Source organism: Geospiza fortis, unplaced genomic scaffold, assembly GCF_000277835.1.
Source record: "Geospiza fortis unplaced genomic scaffold, GeoFor_1.0 scaffold29, whole genome shotgun sequence".
Taxonomy (NCBI): domain Eukaryota; kingdom Metazoa; phylum Chordata; class Aves; order Passeriformes; family Thraupidae; genus Geospiza; species Geospiza fortis.
In genome coordinates this window covers 119179-141983 of record NW_005054349.1, presented here as the reverse complement: position 1 = coordinate 141983, position 22805 = coordinate 119179, and the positions used below count along the sequence as shown (strand labels likewise).

Genomic DNA, 22805 nt, shown 5'->3' with positions numbered 1-22805 from the left:
CCCGCCGCGGCTCCCTCGGGGGTGCTTTGTCCGCGCTCCCGCGTGTGCCGGAGCTGGCGCGGGCCTTCCCGCCATCGCGCTGGAGACACGCGGGCAGCGCTTGTCCGCAGGCGCCGGGCGGCCTGCCAGGCACGGGGGGGTTTGGCTTTGTCTTCGGCTCTTGGGCTTTTTTCTTTTTAAGCCCTCCCGCCCCTGCGACTGTAGCTGTGACATTGCTGTGTAGAACTGCAGTGGTGGTCTGTTGTCAGCTCAGTCTCTCATGTTGTGTAGGCCAGGACTTTAGTATAGGCTCCACGTACTTTAAATAATACAAAGAATGAACTTAATATAAAAACACTGACCTAAGATGCTCTGAAGAGTTAACAATTTTGTGTTACGTTGACATATTAAGCAAATTACTTGAAATGTCCGGGACAAAAGGAACAGCACTTCTGGAAGAGTTTTCACATTCACTAATATTGCTTCATTTTAACAGTGCCTTGTTCCACTGTTCAAAGTTCTATTTAATATCTTTTAAATACACTATATAATGTGAAGAAGTAACTGTTGATACTACTTCGAGTTGCTTCCACTGCAAAAATTGTAATTACTTGATTTTTTTTATACCTCATATTTCTTACCTAATATCTTTCTAAAGAAAATTTGCTTGTACGTTTGAGGACAGAAGTAATTTATATACCAAGAAGTCACTATTGCAGTCTGATGTTTTGTTAATAATGGCCTCATTCTTTTTAGTAGGTCATTTACAGAATCAAAATGGTTGAAGCAGATCGTCCTGGGAAGCTGTTCATTGGGGGCCTGAACACAGAGACTAATGAAAAAGCCCTTGAGGCTGTATTCGGCAAATATGGACGCATTGTGGAAGGTAAAGAGAACTTTTCTTAAGATAGCAATAGTATAAAACAAACGACAGCGTAGCTGTGATGACTTTTTGGCATTGATCATCTGAAATGATGGTGCTTACATGTCCTCTAAGAAGTTCTGAGCTTAAAAGGTTAAATAAAGGTTAAGTGTTCCTTACAGGGAATTACAGGGAGGGCTGATGTGACTTTATTTCTGCAGTCCTTTTGATGAAAGATCGGGAAACAAACAAGTCCAGAGGATTTGCATTCGTCACGTTTGAGAGTCCAGCAGATGCAAAAGATGCTGCCAGAGATATGAATGGAAAGGTAGGAATTAAGACCGTTTATATGTTACAGTTGCTACTGACCAGGACAATTAATCTTCGGAGTAAATCAACTAGTAATAAAAGTTGGAAAGAGAATGGATTAGAAGATCGTGGAGACAAGTTGTAACTTTAAATTTGACAAAATGTCTCTGTCTCCATGTTTCTCCTGTTCATGGATTTGCTAATAGAAAATGGAAGTCTGGCTGGCAATCAGCTATGCTCTCTTATTGTTCCTTAATCGGTGATGGAGGAATCAGCTCTTCATTCTTGCATGTTTCAATAATGATTTTTGGGTTAGTTTTCCTTTTTGATCATATTTGAATGCAGTACTGTGTAAATTGCACTTCAGGGAAGTGACTTACCTGAAAATTAGTAACTGTTCCTTTAACATGGGTAACTGTGATTTCCCTTGAGTGCTGGAGCATTGATGAGCTATCCGGTATTCTGAGTATAATCTCCTGCATTTATGACTTGCATCATTGATCTGCTTGGTCTGTGTGAGGGGCGTCTTTCTAGTTTATGTGCAATGGCTTTGCAGTTAGCCAGCAACCGAATTTGTTCATTTACGCCCTAAAACACAATGGTCTAGCTTTAAGAGCAATAAGACGTGTAATGTTTTTAAAAATAAAAATATAGGTGTTTGCAGCACAAGTTCCAAGATAATACCGGGATAGTTTGTTAGAGAATTGTAGGCTGCTGTAATCCGTATCTGTTGTGGCACGTGTTTAAAAAGGTAGATGTAAGTTGGCAATTTTTTGGTGAACAACTGCTTATCTTCCTAGAGGTGCTGTCTCTTCAGGCAGTGAAAGCCATCTTAGGTCTCTTGAATTGTAGACTCTGGTTTTCCCTGCATTGTGTGAATGGTTTAGGTCACACGGCACTGGCCTTGTAAGCAGTGTCTCTTGACATGCCATTCAAGTAAAGTGAAGAAACATCGAGTGATTGTGATTAATTGACACTTGGGATTTTGGTATGTTTGTCTTGTTAGTTTAAGAAGTTGAAGTGAAAGAAAAATGTCAGTTATTGCAGTCAGTACGTAAAACAACTTTAGAAATAAGAAAGTGAGCTTTGTGCAGTGTTTGTGAACACAAGAGATTTGTAAAACCTCTTGTTATTTGTGTTATAGCAGGGTATGTGTTATAGAAGGATAGTGGGTTTTCTACTCCATGGACTGATGTTTCTGGATGCTTCATGACAACCTTATCACAATTAGGATTATTCTCTTAGAAGACTTCCTTCCCTTTTAAGTAAGCTAGCAGTTTTGTCAAGGCAGAGAGTGACAAATTCAGATGACGTTCTTTCTATACCAGCCTAAACATCTGTCAGGGTGCTCCTTTTATTGAATTTTATTTCTCCACTGTCTAGTTTGCCACAGTTCTGAAGACTTGTTTACTGCCGTGCTTAAATAATTTATTTTCTCTGAAATGGTCATTGAATCCTCACATAAGGTAATTTCAAGGACCAATAGGCAATTGTCAGACTGAAAGGAATTCGGTCACTAATCTGTGTGTTTGTGGAGTGCAGCTTGCAAATCAAAATCCCTCTGAAAAGAATCACCAACTGTCCTACATCTTGAATGTTGAGGCCCGTGTTTGGTCACATTGGAAATATTTGGGAGAATACTGCTTGTTAAAGTAGCTAAATGAGACAATGTTTGTGGCTGAGGTTATGTCTACTTGTTCTGGAATGCACAATCTGCATTTTTGGCAAGAAATGTTAGAAAGGATGGCCTTGTGGATCATCGTTCTCATGGGTTTGTCTTCACTATAAATCTGGAAGTACCTTTATCTGCTTTGAAATTGGAACAGCAAGTAGTATATGAAAAGAACATTCTCAGATGGGATTTGCCCTAGAATGTCTTCTGGTCCAACTTGCTTTGACCATGGATTTGAAAGATATTCATGTGGTGGTCTCTCATTCTCATCTTCAGGAAGCCTTCTGGGCAACAGGTACTGCTTGTATTCCAAAAAGACTCTGCATTCAAGGTCTGAGGGAAGAGCAGTGTTTAAAGCCTGGTGTGAGAAGAGGCAATTGTCATAAATCGCAATTTGAAGGTCTCTTTGTCCATTTGGAAAAGATGGATTGGAGCATTCTTGAGATTTTAATGCCACTGAGAAGCAGCAGCAGAAGCACTGTGCAGACTGCAGTTCAAGCAGTCTGTAAGGAGTTAGGTGATCTGTCTGGCCGGGGGAAGAGTTCTGCATTGCCTGTCTGTTGCTCATTCTGTCACCCAGAGGAATTTGAAGTTGTAGCCAGTAGAAGAGGATGACTCCAATAGATTCTGCAAGAATGAATTTGCATTTGATTTTTATTTTGCAAATGTTTATGAAAATATATGCAGAGTTTTGCACCAGTTTGTGTGAGGGGTAGTATGTGAACAACTATATTTCACTCTATACTGGGACAAGCATAGACTAGTCAAAGCATGCTTGTTGAAGATCAGTTTGTCCTGCAGAAAGAGATCACAAGATAATTATTTTAGAGTTGGGATGGAGATTTCTCACTTCAGTTACTTTGTCTTCTAGATTGAATCAATGCTGTCATGTCTGAGCAGTGCAAAAGAAATGTAGAAGTACTTAATAGCAGCTTACCAGCCTTAAGAAGAATCTTAATTCATGGCTGTCAAGTCTACATCCTGATGCCACAAAATGCACATGCTTACCTGGACATAAATGTGGATACTTTCCAGTCTGTAATGGTTGTTTCGTGCAGTGGGCTGTTCTCATGACTTTCTGATTCTACATCCTTAAGATGAAATGGATAATTAAAGAGAGAATAAGACCTTAGGCAAAGGGTCAGGACAAACCAAAGGTTTTATTCCAGTGTAGACCTGCGAAGCCAGCTGGTCTGTGTTAAGAGAATGCAAGCAGATGCTACAATCCCTCCAGCGTAAACTGTACTCAGCACTATAGAAGATTGTCCAATTGACAGAAAGTCCTTCCTGTTCTTTGGGGAAGAAGTGATACAATGTACAGAAGCTTGGCCTCTTGAGAAATGGATCTTCATTTCTTGGATATGTATGGCAAAATGAAACTTACTTAATGTGCCATCAAGGAACATGGAGAAATGGAGTCATTGCAGCATCAACAGCGAAGTGATCCATTGAAGAGGAAAGCCCTGTGCAGTGCTAGGACCAGCTTCATGCAAGTTATTGTAACAGTTTCTTTGAAATACTGGATTTCTTGCCCCACTCCCAAAATTAAGCAAATTTCATTCATCTTTTCTGTTGAAATGTGGAACAGTTTGCAGGATAGTTCTCTAATTGTGTTTGGTTGAAGTTCCCTGTCTCACGTTACAAATATGTACAGATTATTCATTCCACACATAGGAGACTTTGATTGCCAAACTATTACTGTCCTAAATTACTTGTAGCTTAAATTATTTCCATGCTTTTTAGCACCAGGGTGACTTCACTTTCTGGTGCTCATATCATATTAAAAATGCTTCTATAACACTCTGAATCAAGGTTATAAAAATAAGCTAATGAGTGTTCATGTTGACAGCTTGTGCTTTGAGCTCATTGAAAAAACTTCCTTATTCTGAGATGGATTGTGTGACTTTTGTTTGGTGAGGTAAGATCTTTCTTTGAGCTAAGAAACCATAAAATGTCCCCTCTGCTTTGAAGCAGGACTAACTTTGACAAATATTTTCTGGTTAGCAAAAAATACATTTTTGTATCTAATGAAAGGTCTTTCTGGACCTATGGAATAGCTTTTTAAGACTACTTCTGTAAAGCAGTCTGCAAAGAAACAATCTTTTGCCAAGGTAAGATGCTTAAGTGCAAGGCAGAAGAAAATAGGAGGAGAAATTACAAGGAAAAACTGTACCTCCTACCTAACAGAAATAAAAGAATTTAAACCTAGCATCCAGGTTTTCAGAACCCATGCTAGCAGAAGGGGACAGTGTTTGCTTTCTAAACTTAAAACAAGCTGTCAAGACCTTCCATGGAATGAAGGAGAGCAGTGGCCATAGCAAAGCTTAAGGCTTCAAGCCCTCTGTTCATGCTTGAGAAGGATGAAATTTAAGAGATTAATTACAATGGCAAATCAATATGACGCAAACTGAGAAGTTCAAGTCGTTAGAGTGGATATTTCAATTTGTCATGCTGAAAGGCTTTTTGAGAAACCTTCCATAAGTAAAATATTGCACTAAGTCAAAGCCAAGACCAATATGATTTTGCTGGTATTTCTTTATTTTTTTCCCTCACAATGGATCAAGTTGAACCTGTGTATGTACACTCAGGTTTTCAAACAATCACTACAACTCTGAGCTGGCAAAATACATCCACCATTGCAGTGAATTTTCAGAGAGCTAGATTTTTGACAGAGAACAAAAAATATTCAGTGCTTCAATAAAGTACTATTAGCAGTGTAGATAAAGACATTACCAGCAGCCTAGCAGTTATATTTGTTCATTTATTGCAGCAAAGAAGTGCAATGAACAACACTTTCTGCCTGATGATTAATTGGTTGTCATGGCAGAGTTAAATATTTAACTGCTAAAAAAGGCAAATAAACCATGTTTGCCAGGATAGGCATGGAATAACCTAATTTTAGCAGAGCTTGTGGTCTTGATTCTGCTATGATAGCCAAACATGTGGCATCTAAAGATCATCCAGAAATTTGATTAACTAGGTTGAATTACTCGGCTTGTTAGTACCTGCTCATGTTTGAGGTATATTGGCTGCAGAGTTCCTGGTATTGCAGATCTGTATTCCAGAAAAAGCTTCTGCTTTTTTCATACCACAAAAAAAATACAACCACACAACAGAACCCACAAACAAAAATACCCCACCACAAAGCACCTTGGAAAAGCAAGTAATAGAGTAAATTGTGACAGTCACCTTGATTGAAAACCCAGCTTGAAACACTAGAAAAAAGGGGTGAATTGTCATACTCAGTCTGCTGTGTAGATGCTGAAATAGCTTCTAAATACTTCAGCGATCACCGTTTTATCAGGACGTCAAGAAAATGTGCTAAACGGCCTCCCCATTGCCAGAAATTCCGACTGAAGCTAAGTTACCTTCAGCTTAATCTTGTAACTACAGGTGCACTCCTAGTTTGGTACAAAAGTACATGGCAATTGAAAGTAAATTGTAGATCATATATCATGTTTCATTTACAGAATAAATGACATGGGGCTGCCGTAATCATTGGACGCTTGTGTTTTCACTGAAAGTCCTTTCTGATGCTGCTCTGTGGGTTTTTTGCCATCAATACCACAAGAATGAAGTACTGTAGAAATTGAAATTAGGCCCAACATGCTGCTGAGTACTTGGGGACTAATACTGAAGACTGAAATCAGTTCTAGAATTGCTCTAACTTATAAAATGGAAGCCCTATAAATAGTGAAGCAAGAGGGGCTTGATTTAAGAAATACAAACATGACTGAGCAGTAAGTAAAGCAGCTTCTTCTTTAGTCATTAGATGGGAAGGCAATTAAAGTGGAACAAGCAACCAAGCCATCCTTTGAAAGTGGTGGTAGGCGTGGGCCACCGCCCCCTCCCCGAAGCAGAGGTCCTCCCAGGGGCCTTAGAGGCGCAAGAGGCGGAAGTGGCGCGAGAGGACCACCTTCAAGAGGGAGTCACTTGGGTATGTATTGACCTCTCTCATTATACACTTCGACAACACAAGACAATCCCATTGGAAGATGACAATAATCCTACTGGAAAAAAAAAAGTCAAACACCTGAATAGTGCACTCCTTGTTCTTTATTAAAATGATGAAATACGATCTCGGCAGTTTAGTCAAAGTTTTGATTAGGCAAGTACACCTTAAGAAAAGGCTTTCAGATGTGAAGATTCCTTTCTACAACTAACACTCCACTTGACTTTTGCCTATGAAAGAAAAGCAGAACTCCTGCCTTGCACGTGAGAAAGGAAGCTTTCTGGTATTCAAGTTGAAAAAGTGATTCGCTACCACCAGGGAAAGGGGACTGTCTTTCATTCTTTATAGCAAGATATATAAACTGAGAAAATTGTAGGGCTGATCCTTCCAGATCAGAGTGAGAGGGCAGCTAAACCTTTTTTGTTAAGTTGAAGCATTCTAAAGTACATTACTTGATACTGGATATTCATTAAGATACAGTTATTTATTCAGACTTTTCAGTATCAAAACAAAACTCACTTAACTAGCAAACAGTACCTGAGGTGTAACAGTAAAAGCTGTAGTGCAGGAAAAAAACCCCTGGAGATAGTGAAACTTCTGTCTTGAAGAGTCTGTATAGTAGGTTCTGCAGACTCTGTAGTAGTACCTCTGTTCCCTCTCTGTAGGCTCTTCTTTAGTACATCTTCCCAAGTGGCTCTTCTGAGAACAGTAACTTGTTAAGCATTTAAGCTGTGACTGATTACAGGTATCAGCTGTCTTTTTTCCTTTGTGTCACACCCTGTAGCTTTTGGATAAGTTCTAAAAGACAGTTCTTGACAGGAATTTAGGCTGTGGGAAGTTTGGCTCTCAATTCTGCCGGTAGCATTTAAAGTGGCTAGAAGACAGGAGAAGGTCTAGTTTTAGAGGTTTAGACAGGAGAGGTCTAGTTTTAGAGGTTTACTGTTGATCATGTAGTGGTAATAATGGCACCTTTAGGTTGTTGTAGTTCAGGCTTTAAGAAAATGCAGGTGAGTATCACAGAAATAATAATTGGTTCGTGGCTTCTCCTTCTAGGGTCTTCTCGAGGACCACTTCCCATGAAGAGGGGTCCACCTCCACGAAGTGGAGGCCCTCCACCTAAAAGATCTGCACCCTCAGGACCAGTGCGTAGCAGTAGTATGGGAGGAAGAGGTAAGGACTTCCTGACTAAATTAATTGTTTGGTCAGCTCTAGAACCTCAGTCTTCCCTTAGGAACTGGTGCAAATCAGTGATTCAAACTTCAGTCTGCTGCGGGATGGTGTACTGTTTTTCTAACCTTTGGTTCCTTTTAGACCAGTATAATTTTGTAGCTGTTGGGAACAATTTGGTGCAATTTGAATATGTTTTGTCTAGTGCTGCTTTAAAACTGTACAAGCAAAAATGTAAAGTGTTCTAAATGTAGGCTCTGGAGATATTATTAAATTGCTTTAAGCTATTTGCTAGCACTTGCCTTGAATGTTCTGCATGGCTAAATGCTAATTAAGTGCACTGTTTCTTTGAAGCTCCTGTGTCACGTGGAAGAGATGGTTACGGTGGTCCTCCGCGCAGAGAGCCAATGCCATCACGGAGAGATGTTTATATGTCTCCAAGAGATGATGGCTACAGCACTAAAGACGGGTAAATTCTTCTACTGTTTTATTTTAGTGAAGTGTTTTTTGTTTGGAGAAGGATCTTGATTTCCGACCTGTGGTAGGACATGTGGCTAACATCTCAGTTTTTGTTCTTTGTAGTTATTCAAGCAGAGATTATCCCAGTTCCAGGGATACCCGGGACTACGCACCACCTCCACGAGACTACGCATATCGTGATTATGGTCATTCCAGTTCACGTGATGAATACCCCTCCAGGGGATATAGGTACCTACTGCTGGAGTTTTCTCCCTGTCACTTTATTTTTGCTGTAATGTTAGTGATTTGTACTAAGTCTTAGTAGTCTTTCCTCCTATAGTGATCGTGATGGATACGGTGGTGGGCGTGACAGAGACTACTCGGATCATCCAAGTGGAGGCTCCTACAGAGATTCGTATGAGAGTTACGGTAAGAATCCATTTTGAGGATCATGTAAACGTACAGATGTCATAACATCTGACTTTGACTAGGCTGCTTGTGTTTTAGGGGGAAGTGGCACAATTTTTTTCCCCTACAGTGAAAGTGCAGTTGTTGGTTATCATTTGGTCGTCTTTTTAATGAGCTGTAAGCTAAAGAAGCAAAGTCTACAGTTCAGAATGACAGCTGTCTCTGGAGAATATGGCTGAGTTTCTTCTCTAAAATAACAAGCTGTACTGGAATACCTAGTTAAAGAGCCTGCCTGAATAAACAAACACCGTCTTCATTCCTTCAAAATCTCTAAATCCACTCACTGCCTGATACGCAATCCCCACTTAAAATACCATTAGTGTGGCAGATTATATTAAGACCATCTCAATACATATAAAAAGAGTAGCAGTAAACATTTTAATACAGCAATTCTGTAAATTCAGATTTGAAATTGTTCTATATAACTTATGGTGTTGCCATATTACCTGACCGTTGACCCTGCAGGTAACTCACGTAGTGCTCCACCTGCTCGAGGGCCCCCGCCATCATATGGTGGAAGCAGTCGCTATGATGATTACGGCAGCACACGAGATGGATATGGAAGCCGAGAAAGTTACTCAAGCAGCAGAAGTGATGTCTACTCAAGTGGCCGTGATCGTGTTGGAAGACAAGACAGGGGTCTTCCCCCATCCATGGAAAGGGGCTATCCACCTCCTCGGGATTCTTACAGTAGTTCAAGCCGCGGGGCGCCCAGAGGTGGTGGCCGTGGTGGAAGCAGATCCGATAGAGGTGGAGGCAGAAGCAGATACTAAAAACACTCTTAAACTTTTGGACCAAGACAGATTATTTCTCAAATGTGGAAGCTGTTCTATCTTTACTACCAGAGGACTACTAAAAAGAAAAGTTGTTTTTAACCTTTTTTTATTGTTGCCTGTTAAGTTTTTCCCTCCATGACTTTTATGCTTTTGTGAGAAACAGTTGAAACAATGTTTAATATCATTTCAAAATTGTTAACATTTCTTTCAGAAAGCAGATGTTAAATGTATAAGCTTGAGCTGTGTACTAGTGTTGTAATTTTCAAAGTAAAGTTTCCCTGAAATGCCACACTTCCATCTGATTTTCGTCATGAATGGAACAAGCTGTTCTTAAGATCTTCCGCACAACATCCAACCATCTAACATGGAGATGGATTGCTCTACATGTTCAGCATCTCATTCTGAAAGTATTGCTTGTGATTTGGAGGGTGGTGGGGATGATTCCACATAAAGCTCAGTTGTGCCTAGAATTTGAAGTCGCAGTATTCCCAGTACAAAATGCCTTCAGATCCTTGTGTAAAGAAAAATAGAGGATTTCATTCACTTAAGCCAAAAAAGCAAGTGGATAATACTATATTCTGCCTTCCTACTGTTTCATGGGGAGTTTAAAAAGGTCTCCCCTGCAAAAAAATCATGTTCACGTAAGTCAGCTACAAAATACTGTTAAAAAAACAACAATCCGCAAACCATTGCCCAATTCCATCAACGAAGCTGCAAATTGATGCTTACTCACACTGTTTCAAATTTTTGCAACTCTGTAGTGTTTCACTTCTAAAGGAACATCTTTGATTCCAAAGGAGAAAATAAGATAAGCAAAGAAGTCTTTCTCTCCAACTTCTGAAAGGCTTATGGCTTCCTAAAATAAGTGAATCTTTCAGCATTCCACAGCTGATTAAGAGCATCAAATGCCTGTGAAACAGCAAAGATGGTAAGCAAAGCAAACTAGTTTTTCAGTCTAAGTGAAAATTGAAACAAGTTACCTTCTTCTAGTACAGTAAGACAAGCTGCATGTCATGGCAATGGAAGTGCTGTATAGATTAAACAAAAAAAAGGAAAATAAATTCCCCAATACATTAGAAAGTCTCCAAATTCAACAATCCTTGGATAAAAAGCATTTATGGCACCAGTTTTGAAACTAAAGCTGTAATGCAGCTCACTGTAGATGCAGTATTGCCATATAGTGTGGGGAGGGGGTATTTTGTGACCAGTATCTCTCAGTGAAGATGCTTAAAGAAGCTGCATATGCAGCATATTAACAAAATTTAAGCCTTGTGAAGTGAGGAATTGGTTTAGGTTGAGAAATACCAGCTCAACCTATTGGGAGTTGGAAGCAAGAAATGCAGACTTGATGTTTAGTTGGATGCCTAACTGTTTAGTTTGACACTGCGTTGCAGGGATACCCAGGGATGCATGTGGCAGAGTCTGTGGCAAGTTGTTATAACTTGGGTGAAGCCATGAAGTTCAAAAGATACTCTTGAATATAGTAAACATGAAGACCTCCAACTAAAAAACCAAACCACAAACCCAAAACCTTTGTACTACTGTTTAGTCCTCAGTAAATTTTGTCGTTCAAATTATGGATTTAACGTGACAGTGCACCATTGAAAAGGAATGAGAATCCATAAGCCATGCAACCTTTCTCTAAGCCATTCCAGTTCATTCCAAGCCAGTGAGTGAATCCTCCACCTCTTTAAAGAAGTAGTAAAACTTGCAACTGAGTAATATCTGCAAGCGAAACTTGTGCCATTGTTTTGAAATGGGGGCAATTACTGTAGGTTAGTTTGTGCTGTAACACATATTTTTCTCAATTTGTTGTATCTTCTCTTAATTGCAGGGGGATAACTTCTAGAAGATACCACTGAAATAGTGCTGGTTCATCTGTTGATGGCAGATATGAATGGTGCCTGTACCAATACGTAAGGTAAATATTATAGCAGTGTAATAGATGCAAGGAAGTTCCCTGGTCATTGTGTTCATAGGTTTGAGTGGATGTTCTTCATGGCTAAGTGTTGTTTTGACTTCTGTTTAAGTTTTGGAGGAGGAGGCTTGAGAAGGCATTGTAAACCAGCCAGTTTGGGAATGGCAGCAAGACACTACTTGTCTGCAAAAACAGGGCCAATTTGGGTACAGCTAAAGAAAAACATATTTACAACTGAACTTCAAGTCATGTGGCAGAAAATGCTGAGTATGAATTTTTATAAGGGCAGACCATAAAAATCAGAGTTGTAATAGTAAATATTAGTATTGACATTTAATCAGTCTTGTTAAATGTGCAGGATTAACAATTAAAGTGAGTATAATCTTGGATTAGGAATTGATCACTGCAGAGGTCCTGGGATTAAGCTGCAGACTTCAGGTGCCTCCAGAATGGTTTGAGACTGTAGAACAGCTGTGTTTCTTGGCTCTAAATCCTACCCTATTAAAATAATTTTTCAAGAAGATTGAAGAACAGCAGTCTTTGGATTTTATGTGAAAGTGTGACTTGCTCCTATTTCTCTGATAACTCAGAAGAAAAAAAGTGGTGGTGGCTGTCCTGTTAATCTAGCTTTCTGGAAAATAAATTCTCTCTACTAAATAATTGCTAGTAAAAAAATTGAAGTAACTTAGAGTGTGTGCAGAATTTGACAAAATCTAGTACAGATTAAAGGAAAAGGACAACTACCTTTTCCGAGAGAAGCGTTTATGTAAAGAAGCATGTGTACTCCCTTATGCAATTCTTTACTGAGTCTGTAAATGTAAAAACCTATTTTGTTGTTAGTTGCAAATTCTACTTTCAAGAACCAACTTTAAAATGGTAAAAAAGAAGAAGTTGTAGTTTGTATAGTTGGTCTGTCTGATAGCTGGTCACTGTTACCAGGGAGATTCTCTCTTGTGGGAAGGATAGGTTCTGTTGTATACTGCATGATATTTGTAGCCTCAGTTGGGCTACAATTCATTCTCCCTATAGAGTGTCAGTAACAGCAATTCAAAAAATGTGCAATGCCCTTGTCAGAATATGCTAATAATGTTTTATAAATACTCCTGATAAATTGCTGCTGTTACCTTGATAATAAAGGAAAAATATGCTTTGTTTCAGGGTACTGGAATGTGTTTCAGATAAAATACAGAATCATCACGAGTGTTTTCTGTTCAGGGGTTGTGTGTAGTTAAGCAAAACAGAGGCTACTGCCCTACCAGCTTTTTATTTTTCTGATGCTTGATAAAATTTCAACCAGCAAATGCTGTCCCTTGTCTTTGTTTTCCTTTTAAGATCTGGGTGTTGAAATATTTAAATTATAGTCTTACTGAAAGGACGCTTCACAATAGGTGTTTCTAAAGGTTAAGAAAACTGAACCTTTGTCATTCAAAAATCACTGATGTCACTAGTGTACCACTAAAGTGGATTAGGGAAATAGGTCTTAAAGTAGCATTTCCCCTTCATTTCCCCAACCACCTGCAAAAAACCATGAGGAGTCAGTTTTTAAATTTATAGTTTGACCCAGATGGAGGTCTTAAATTCTCTAATGAAGAGATGAAATGCTGTCTTTAATGCAGCGTTCTAAGAGACTTTAAAAGATGCTGACAAGTCATCATACAGGTTGTGTCAGAATGTTTTAAACTTCATGTGTGTGCACCTCAGTTCTCTCTGTTAGCTGGAAAGCTGAAGCTTAATTATTCTTGACAAGTGAAAAAGCTTCCCTTTGTAAAAAAAAAAAGTGCTTTTTTTCAGTTTAGTAAATCTGTTGTGACCATATTGTAATAAATACCTTTCAGCCTTTTCTTCAGCTTCTAAATGTTTCCAGATTCTTAGCAGTGAATAACACTGGTACTTATCAGTACCAGTGTTAAGGTAGCAGTAAATAGATCTTGTGGCAAGGAACGTAATAGCCTTGTGGAAAATCAGGGTGCAAATGGAATTGCCAGCTGTATACCTTCCCTTAATTACAAGTTTGATTTTATTTATAGCACATTATTACTTACAGATTAATACCAGTATGTATACCAGTGTATTACAGAACTCCTGAGTAGCGTGCTGAGGTTATCAAGAGCTGGTGGAATTTTGTGGTCAGTAGAATTTGAAGGGGGAATTCACCCAGGAGTTGTGGTACTTAGTACCTGCCCTGGAAGACGGTCTTATACAAGCAGTATGCATTAATACAAGTTGTCCTCGGGGCATTTTGATTATTGTAGTTAGCAATTGATGTGCTTTCATACTGTTGGAACAGATCGAATACAATCCAAATGTATTAACTGTATATATAAAATTAATTCAAAGATAATCTAGCATTTTTGTCTCTTGGCTTCTGAGAGGGTACTAACTTGCATTTCCTTTTTCCAGTTACGGTGAAAGGTGAAGGTGGCAGTGCAGCAGTGGATGTGCATTGGAAAATCAAAGGATAACAAATCACAGCTGATACAGCCTGGCTTTTGAGTGTAGTGTTGCCTACCATTTTCTAGAGAAATGTGTAAGCATTCTGGAGTTGCCTTTGAAAGTAGCACTACCGATATCTTGGACATACATAAAATTTATGGTGGACGCCAACTGCTGTCTGCCATAGCTCGCACCTTCCAGCAATCCAGAGTGAGCTGGTTCATTGCTGGTTGCACACACATCCTACAGCAGCAAAATGCTTTGGTTGCCTTTTACATGTGTGCTTACCATTTATGCTGATAAAAAGAGCAAGTTACACAGAAGTAAGTCTTAGTCCACTTGAATACAGAAGACTTCACCAAGAAACCACGGAAAGTTCTGCTATATTACATTAACAGTTTTGTCCCAACCTTCTGGATGAGAGGAGGGGAGTATTGCTGTACTGAGACAATGTTAGTGATGAATGGCCAGAATAATTAGTGCTCCTCGATGTACACTGGACATCTTGGTGCTTCCTTCAAAACTTTGTCTTGATTTTGATGCATTTTTCTCTTACATACTTGTTGATGGGCCAATGTATATGAGAGGAATCTTCAGGCATTGGTATTTAATGTAGAAAATTCATAAACAATAATGGATAATAAAATTTATACTGACTTTTGTGATGGACATAAACTGATCTCATTTAAACAACCCTCAATTCATAATGAGTGGCTGAAGAAGAAAAAGCATGCATACCTTGTCTAGAGATTTAAAACTTTTTGTTTGGGATGAGGATATCACTTTAAATCTCAGTTAGGGGCTGCAGATTCTGGGAGTAAATCTGTGTAGCAGATTGGTGGAATTGCAGTATTTCCAAGGGCAAATAAATTTACTGTTAACAAGAATTATGGGTTTGGGGTTTTATTGTCTAATTTAAAAGAAAAAACGTATTCTTCTCGGACACACTTGGATGGTGGTCAAGATCACTAGTGTTACATCTTGGAAGGTTATTGTTACAAAGTAATCTCAGTATCTCTTCTGCAAGAAGGAGTAACATTCTGTACTATTTTTCAGCATTAGCTTAGTGTTGAGCGCTGCTGTTCAGGCTGAACTGGGTCGTCCTTCCTAAAGTGTAATGCCAAAATGGCAGCTACTGCATGATCAGTTCCTGCCTAAAATCCTACTTAATGAGAATGTACCCTGATCTACAGTATTAGCTCATGCACAGAGTCAAACTTTTCATTGAAAGCTACCAGTTGAAATGTATCAGTAGATTCTGCAGCAAATACTCCAGTGCTGTTCTTTGTGGTATTTTCCCTCTGCTGGAAAAAAAAGAGTGAATTACTTAAGCATGTGTGACTTTGAGAAGAACCACTCAAAAATGGTTTCTGAATATGTGACTGCTCATCTTACCTTGCTCCTGTCGCTGTGCTGTTCTGATGTGTGTGCTGCCAGAGTCACTAGGTCGTTGGGTAAAGGAAAGTCACCCCCTTTTAAAATAACACTGTGGTATAAATCAGGCTGTAAATAAGATTTTTAACTAAGTTGACTCTGCAAGAGATGATTGATGATTCGCTTGATTTGTTGCTGTCAGCAAATAGACAAAGGTGAAGTCTTTCCAAAGACCAGACCAGACACTGTTCCTTCCTTAGTGGCTCTACCCTCATACCTTGGGTTTGCCATAGAATTAATTTTGGTGTGGAAGTGGGTAAACAAGCTGGAATGTGTTTAGAAAGGACTCTAAAGGATGTGAGGTTGGGATTGAAGTGGCTAATCAAAAACTTCATACATTTTTGGACTTTGTGAATATCTATATCTGCCGATTTTTCAAGCTGTTGGTAACTGTTCAAGATATGGGAAGTATTTTCATTTAATTGTAGTTGCAGACATTAATATCTTCTTGGCTGCAGCAGCTGCATGTGAAATAATCATAAAACTAAACCTGCCCATCTATACCAAAGGTTTCCTTTAGAGGGGGGAGTGGGTGAAGTACTTCAGTGTTCAGGTTTGTAACACTGACTTCAGTGACGCAGGTGTGTGATTCTCCCAGTGTTGTAAGTACTTCTGTTTACATCAGAAACTGCTGTGTTCTGATGCGGTGGCTGAGGTGTCTTCTACATCCAAATGCGTGTCCCCTATGATAAATGAGTATTAGTAGTTATCTTGGCTCCCTACAGATTTGAAAAAAGAATTATGAAATTATGGATACTGTATGTATTTCCTTCTGCAAAGCAGTAGTGCTCATTACGACTGGAAAAAAAAAATCCCAAAACAATTGAATTGCCAATTAGTCGTAATTTTGAAATATTTTGCACACTGCTCACCAAGTGCAGTGAGCTGTGATTGAGCTGTAGCCCACTTTATTCACAGTGCCTGCAGCCATGTGTTACAAATATTTCCACATTACAGAGACCTGGAACTCATCCCAGTGTCCTGAAAAAGGTCAGAATTGTGTCTAACCCTGAAGGGACAGTTCTTATTTACTGGTGGCTCTTAAAATTGGTCCATTGGTAGGTCCCAGTACCAGTCATAAAACTTGGAAAGTACAGGAAAAACCATGCCCGTTTACTGTGTACAATTTTATCATTCTGCTGCTCTGATTTTTCCCAACCCTTTAAATCATTAGTTTGGTAACACTGGGTTCTTAAAAGCTGCTTTAAGTAACAGGGTAGGAATTGGCTCAGATCACTAACCAAGACATTCTGGTCTCTAGGATACTTTGTTCCTCTTGGATTCTTCAAGCCATGATGTTCCAGCTTCATCATCAACAGAATTGCTTCATTTTCCATCTGTTGTGGTGAAAGGACAGTTATAAAGATGACTGGACTTTTCTGACTTGCTATGATAAGTAGTGGTGGTTAACACTGCCTGGGCAGGGTGGAAAGCTACCTTCAGTAGATCCTGCAGTGGTATTAGAAAGGGACATCTTAATAAAACAAGTAAAATAGTGGGGAATTTTATTCTCAGCTTTGGATTACTTAAATTCCTGACCTTTTTGAAGTTATCCAGATAATTGTTTTGAGATATTATCATCTCCTAAATAACCATTTTGGATTATATGTGGACTTCTACACAGCAGTTGAAGAGAGGCATTATTCATGTGTAAAGTGCATGATCAGAATTTATTTTCAAAAATCAGACAATAGAAAATGACTGTAAAAGGCAATTTTAACTACTAGGTTTGTCACATAAGGTTGAAAATCTCTATTTAGTCCTACATTGCTCCAAAACATCACCATTGTGAATTCTGTTTTAACACTGGAAATAAATTGTTCTTTACAGTATTAAGAAATTTATTTATTTGGGCAATAACCTTAAGTTCCGACTAAATTTACTAGGTAATAGGGTGCTAGCTGCCACAAGGAAGAAGTCCCTATGTGAGATATTTTGGTGTAATAACTATTGATATAAAATACTTGCATTTTCAATAATTTTGCAAATATGTAGTTAACAATCTGCTTTCCCTGTTTCCTGCTGAGTGTTAGAAACTATTTTATTTTGACAACAGTTTTGTACCTTAGAGTAACTTCTTTTAGTTCCTAAGATTTGGTTTCTGTACTAAGCCAAAAAAAAAAAAAAAAGAAGGTAGTTTCACACTTGAGCTGCAGCAGGAAGAGGTAATCACGGATGTGGGTTCCAGTACGCTGTTGTACAGGAGAACAGCTCTGGCGGCAGAGCTCTCCGCCATGAATCCAGAAGAACAGATTGTAACATGGCTTATTTCACTAGGAGTCTTAAATTCCCCTAAGAAAATAGTGGATGATCCAGAGGGGTTCCTGAAAACCTCTCTGAAAGATGGAACTGTGCTTTGCAAACTCATTAATCGGCTTCTTCCGGGATCTGCAGAAAAGGTAATGCTTTCTGATGTATTTTGCTATGTTGAGACAGCCCTGCTCAATGAAACCCTGCCCTGGGCATTCTGAGGCCTAGCTACTCTGGTGAGAGGAGCAAGGAGCTTCAGAGAGACATGTTTTACATTTAAATTTCTAATTGAGAGCCAAGTATGATTGTAGCTTTGGTTCCTTGATTTTATTTCTACATCCAGAAAAAAACCCTGCAAGGTTGCAGTTGATTCGCTTACCTGCGTTCAGTCAGTGGCAGGAAATACTTGGCCTACCAGAGATCAGAATATCTTGATTTTAAATAGAAGGATTTGCAGTGTGTCAGTATTTACATCAATATAATTAATTACAACTGTAAATATAGTCACTCTTTCAAAACTCTTATTGCAAAATGCTTTGTTAGTCAGGAAATGCTCTGGAGAAGCAGATTGGAACAGGAATAAGGAAATAGCACTTGCATTTGTGCCATTTGGTCTGTCCCAAGACCAGCAAATCCATTGGTACCGAAGCCATGTGAATGCTTCCTGTTACAGTTTGACAAGGCGTGTATTCACAGTCCAGAAGTGTGATAAGAATCTGAAGGAGAAGAAAAAGGGAAGGAGTCCAATGAGAGATAGGAACTGGCAACACAGAAGATAAGCTTTTAAAAAAGCAACTACACAACAGGTTCTGCACCCCATAAAAAAGGAGCCTTTCATTATGCAGAAATCAGTTTTGCTAGCTCCTTATCTTTTTCTTACTTGTGGTGGTTTGGGGCAGCATGTTGTTAAAGGTCATCAATTTCCCACTGTCAGTTAGGGCACTGTCATATGCTGGCATTCAAAACAAGATGCCGACAGTTTCTATGTGTGCATCACTTCCTCCAGTGGCTTTCTTCCTGCTTCAACAGCTTGCCTGCCACCCCCACCCGCCTCCTGAAGAAGCTTCCCTAATTCAGTATAAAAGGCACATGTCAATATTCATGCAGGCCTTCTCAGTACAGGCAATGCAATGAGATCAGTGGATTTTCTTTCTTTAGTATTGCCTGGAGCCTAAAAATGAAGCTGATTGCATCAGTAATATTCAAGAGTTCTTGAAAGGCTGCGCACTTCTGAAAGTGGAGGTAAGTCAACTTAGATCCTTTCTTTTATTGTGACATGCCAGTTTGATCAGCCTTCTCAAAGGAAGCCAGATATCAGAGGGAAAAAGTTGGTATCTTTTGTATTAATAACAGAAATCAGAGAATGGATGATTCAATATTCAGTCTGGGTAATTTGGAAACAGTGAGTTTAACAGATTCTCATCTCTCACAGTATTAATTGTGAGCTTAACAGATTCTCATCTTTTGAGACAAAGCATGCAGCAACAACCAGAGATCTGTCTAAACAGACTTAACCTAGACCTGTTCATAATTTTTTTTTCATTATTAGAAGAAATTGCACATTTTAGCCCTGCTTTAATGGGAAGGTGAAGTATTCTTAATACTGCACTCTTTTTTCATCCCCTGCAACTGTTGTGTAAAATTCTGCGAAACATATTAAATTGTTCCTTACACAAAAAAAAAAACCCAACCTAATGAAGTCAAGAGATATCTTTCTTGTCGCTGTTCCTGATCCTATCTGTGTAGATTCTTATGCTTAACCATAGCTCATATTTGCAAGATCAGAGTCTAAATGAATCACTTCAGAGTTCAATTAATTTTGCCATCAAATTTGTAATTATCTAAAGACTTTTGTGTCACACTTAAATTCCTACAGTAAAAAAAAAAAAAGAAACCTGTAACTATCTTGTTTGAAATATGCTCAAGATTGTGGAGAAAATTTCTGAGGATGAGAAAGCAGGGACAGAATCCTTAGGCATTATACAGAATATTCATGCACCACAGTGAGAAAAGTCCAACCCACAATAGCTCTGTTCCTGCATTTTTTCCTTTGAATGTCTAAACAAGAAAAGGGCCTTTCTTCTCTTTAGAGCTTTTTAGCTAAGCAGCATGAAAATGTGCTCATTCCAGAACTGTCTCCCTGGTCTTTTGTTGCCCAGTGATGCATTTCTTGGAGCCTGCTGCAGCAGCACAGTCTTAAGAGCATTTATATATATAGAGAGAGAGAGATTTATAATTCCTGAAGGCCTATTGCATCAGAAATCACTTGTTGCTAGTCTTCTGGTACTGACCATGTGATTTCCTCCATTTTTCTGAGAGTTTAGTTTTCTACTTGTAAACTAATAATAAAATGGTTGTGATGGAAGGTATTTTTAAAAATGGGAATCTTAAACAGCTAAAAGGTAGGACAGGAGAACAGTCCGCCCCTCTTGTGCAGTGCCATCTCATAGCTTTGAAGCTCATTCTGCAATATTGCAGTCACACTCCACAATTTTCAGATACTCAGAACAGGCAACATGGTGTGTCCATCTCTAGGTGTTCCTCTGATCCTTCATATGCCTTTTCTTCCTTGACTTTAATAAAGTCAAGGTTTCTGGCTTCTTTTTTCTTCTGATTTATAACCCACTTCATCTTTGAAATATTCTGAGCCTTCAGTAGCTTCCCTTATGCTCATGTGTGCCTCTCCTCTTTGCTGTGAGAGGAGACTTCAAAAGCTGGATAAAAACTTGAGCCTCTCTAGCTCGAGTTTACATTTTGCAGTGAAATGACAACAATTTCTTCTTGGTTTTTTTTTTCTTTTCCAAAATATCATTTTAGAGCACGAAGACATGAATTTTACTTCTTCCTAGTTCCTCTGTAGCCTCATGTAGAAGGCTCAAGGTAGGACAGCTGAGATGGTGGGCAAGACATGGCACAGGCAGAGTGCTTATGCTTCCTTCCGTCTCTTCTCCCATGTTGCCAGCTTTTCTGAGTCCTCTCAGGCAAAGCCTCTGCCATCTGTTCCTTCTGAAAGCCGCTCTGTTTGGAACGTCTTGACAAGGAGACTCTAAGCAGCATTCCTTCCAGTGATCCTCCCTCAAGCCTGACCCCTAGTTTGCCTTGGAAAGGGCCATTGCCCTTTAGGAGGGGGTTTACTGCGTCACATTTACTCTGGAAGCGTGTCTGGAGCATCAGAACAGGCAGAGAACCTTCTGCTTCCAAGGTCTATCAGCATTTAAGTTGCAGTGATCAGGTATTAGGTAAAAGGAAGATGAGCACAGAATAGGGTTCTGTTCTGCCTCAGCAACATAGCCTGAGGAAAGAGTTACATCACAAAAGGTCTGGGCTTAGTACATTTCATTCTGTGACAGCCATCCTGGTGCTTACCCAGACCATGGATATGAAAATCAAACCCCAGGGGTTCTCTCAAATTCTGCCCTTCTCCAAATGCCACAGTGAACTCTTGCTTCTTAGATGTGAAGTACCCTAGGGCTGGACCTGAGCCACTTCTGTCTTGAGACTGACAAGGGTATGTTAAGGTCAAATATTCTGTTCCTGTTGCAGATGTGAACAAAAGAGGGTATTTTGAGGAAAATGAGAGTTCACAACTTATTTTCTGGATGCTGACTTGTACAAAAGGGCCTCATCCTGGGGAATCTTAAACATGACATTAGCATGCCATCCTGGCATCCCTTGGCTTCATTGTACTCTACCTTCCATTTGCTTTTGTCATGGGTGTTTGTGCAGCTGCCATGTAATACACCACTTCACTGGACATTGCCAGCATGCAGGAAAGGTGGTCAGTGTGGAAGGCAGGGTTTCCAGCAGCTTTTGGTGGAAACTCAAGTCCCACCTCCCACTGAACAGACACTGCTTGCCAGTCTTTCCCAGCAGGAGGGAATGCATAGAGGTTACTCTTTCAGAACTACACATACGCACCTCCCTCCTACCCTTTGTTGTCCTGGTAACTCAGGAAGTGGAAGAAAGACACAGTGAGGCAAACAGCAACTTCTCTTGTTTACAGGTGCAGTGAAACATTTGGACATAGGGGTAGAAGGACACTGACCTTCCTGCTATGAGCTGGCTCCATTAAGATGAAGCCATTCTGCAGGCTGGAGGTGTGAGCTGGAAGAATCCACCTCATGGCAGAGTATAAATAACAAAACTGTTCCTTAGCTTCAGCCCAGGACTGAAGCCTGAAATCTTTTGCTCTTTCATGTGTGTTAGTCCTAAAAGAGATGGCAAGCAGGGGAATCACCCCATCCTTCTAACCAGGCAAGTGTTTTAATGAGGTGAAATAATGAGATTGTGTTCAAAACTTTCCAGCAGCTTTTCAGTGCTAGAATTTGATCCAGTCAAATTCTATCAGTCAGCCCAGCTCTGCTGAGGCAAAGGACTACTCAAAAGACATGGGCACTTTATTGGAGCTTAGGTGTCCTTAGAGGATTCTTTCATGGTTTGGACTGAGGAAGAGTGCAGAAATCCTGAATGTGCTTCATTTACACTGTGGCTTCAGCATCTGAGCTATCTGACCCAAGAGCTGGTCCAGTGAGTGAGTGCTGTTAAGGTAATACCAGCTGGATGCTGGTGGGTTGAGGTGGAAAGTGGACAACAAAGAGTTTTGTCATGATGGCGAGGTGGAGTCTAGTGTAGAAAAGACAGGGAAGAGATCATGACTAAAGAGAAAAATCATAGAAGGCTCCAGGCCTAGCTTGTTCTTGAGGACAAAAATGGGAACTTTGATTTTGCTCTTGACACCAGTGTGCATATAACAACAGTAGATCAATACCTAAGCACCATGTGCTAGTGAAGAAGAACCAGACCTTCATTCAGTAGCTGCATTTTATTGTTATTAACTACAAAACTTCTGACAAGGTCTGAATTTTGTGAACTAAGAACAGTTACGCAAGGTAAATCAATAACTGGATTAACCTGGCTGTCCAGAACAATCGTAGAATATGCAGGGGGTAATTACCATCACGGGCAGCACAGAGGTTATTTGCAGGCTATTGGAGGTGCCTGCAACCTCCAACAAACTACCTGCATTGAAGGTGTGAGAGAGCAGGTGAGAGATCATCACCCATTTAGCTCCCCATCCATGCACTCCCAAAACCTGCTCTGCTTTGGCTTCACTCCAAAGTGATTAG

General features: G+C 39.7%; 1 protein-coding gene and 1 non-coding gene across 3 annotated transcripts; both read left to right on the top strand.

Moving 5' to 3' along the window:
* Nucleotides 1–714: 714 nt before the first annotated feature.
* Nucleotides 715–14879, top strand: RBMX (RNA binding motif protein X-linked). 2 transcript variants are annotated; one of them, XM_005423269.2, is made up of 10 exons: nucleotides 715–865; nucleotides 1063–1169; nucleotides 6588–6759; nucleotides 7828–7944; nucleotides 8296–8410; nucleotides 8524–8649; nucleotides 8741–8829; nucleotides 9334–10572; nucleotides 11479–11565; nucleotides 13963–14879. In XM_005423269.2, the coding sequence occupies exons 1-8, from the start codon at nucleotides 757–759 to the stop codon at nucleotides 9639–9641; spliced, it is 1143 nt and encodes a 380-aa protein (XP_005423326.1). In that variant the 5' UTR covers nucleotides 715–756; the 3' UTR covers nucleotides 9642–10572; nucleotides 11479–11565; nucleotides 13963–14879. The 2 variants fall into 2 exon arrangements, with proteins under 2 accessions (XP_005423326.1, XP_005423325.1); XM_005423268.2 differs by lacking the exons at nucleotides 11479–11565; nucleotides 13963–14879 and having other exon boundaries at nucleotides 8726–8829; nucleotides 9334–9935.
* On the top strand, nucleotides 918–989 carry LOC115948131. Its single transcript, XR_004081977.1, has one exon. It is a non-coding gene; the product is annotated as a small nucleolar RNA SNORD61 (small nucleolar RNA).
* Nucleotides 14880–22805: the final 7926 nt, after the last annotated feature.

What these genes read in the sequence shown, in the direction of transcription:
- RBMX (XM_005423268.2), top strand. Translation starts at nt 757, where the DNA reads ATGGTTGAAGCAGATCGTCCTGGGAAGCTGTTCATTGGGGGCCTGAAC. An exon ending in CAGTAGTATGGGAGGAAGAG is followed by an intron (nt 7,945 to 8,295) that starts GTAAGGACTTCC and finishes GTTTCTTTGAAG; the next exon opens with CTCCTGTGTCACGTGGAAGA. An exon ending in AGATTCGTATGAGAGTTACG is followed by an intron (nt 8,830 to 9,333) that starts GTAAGAATCCAT and finishes TTGACCCTGCAG; the next exon opens with GTAACTCACGTAGTGCTCCA.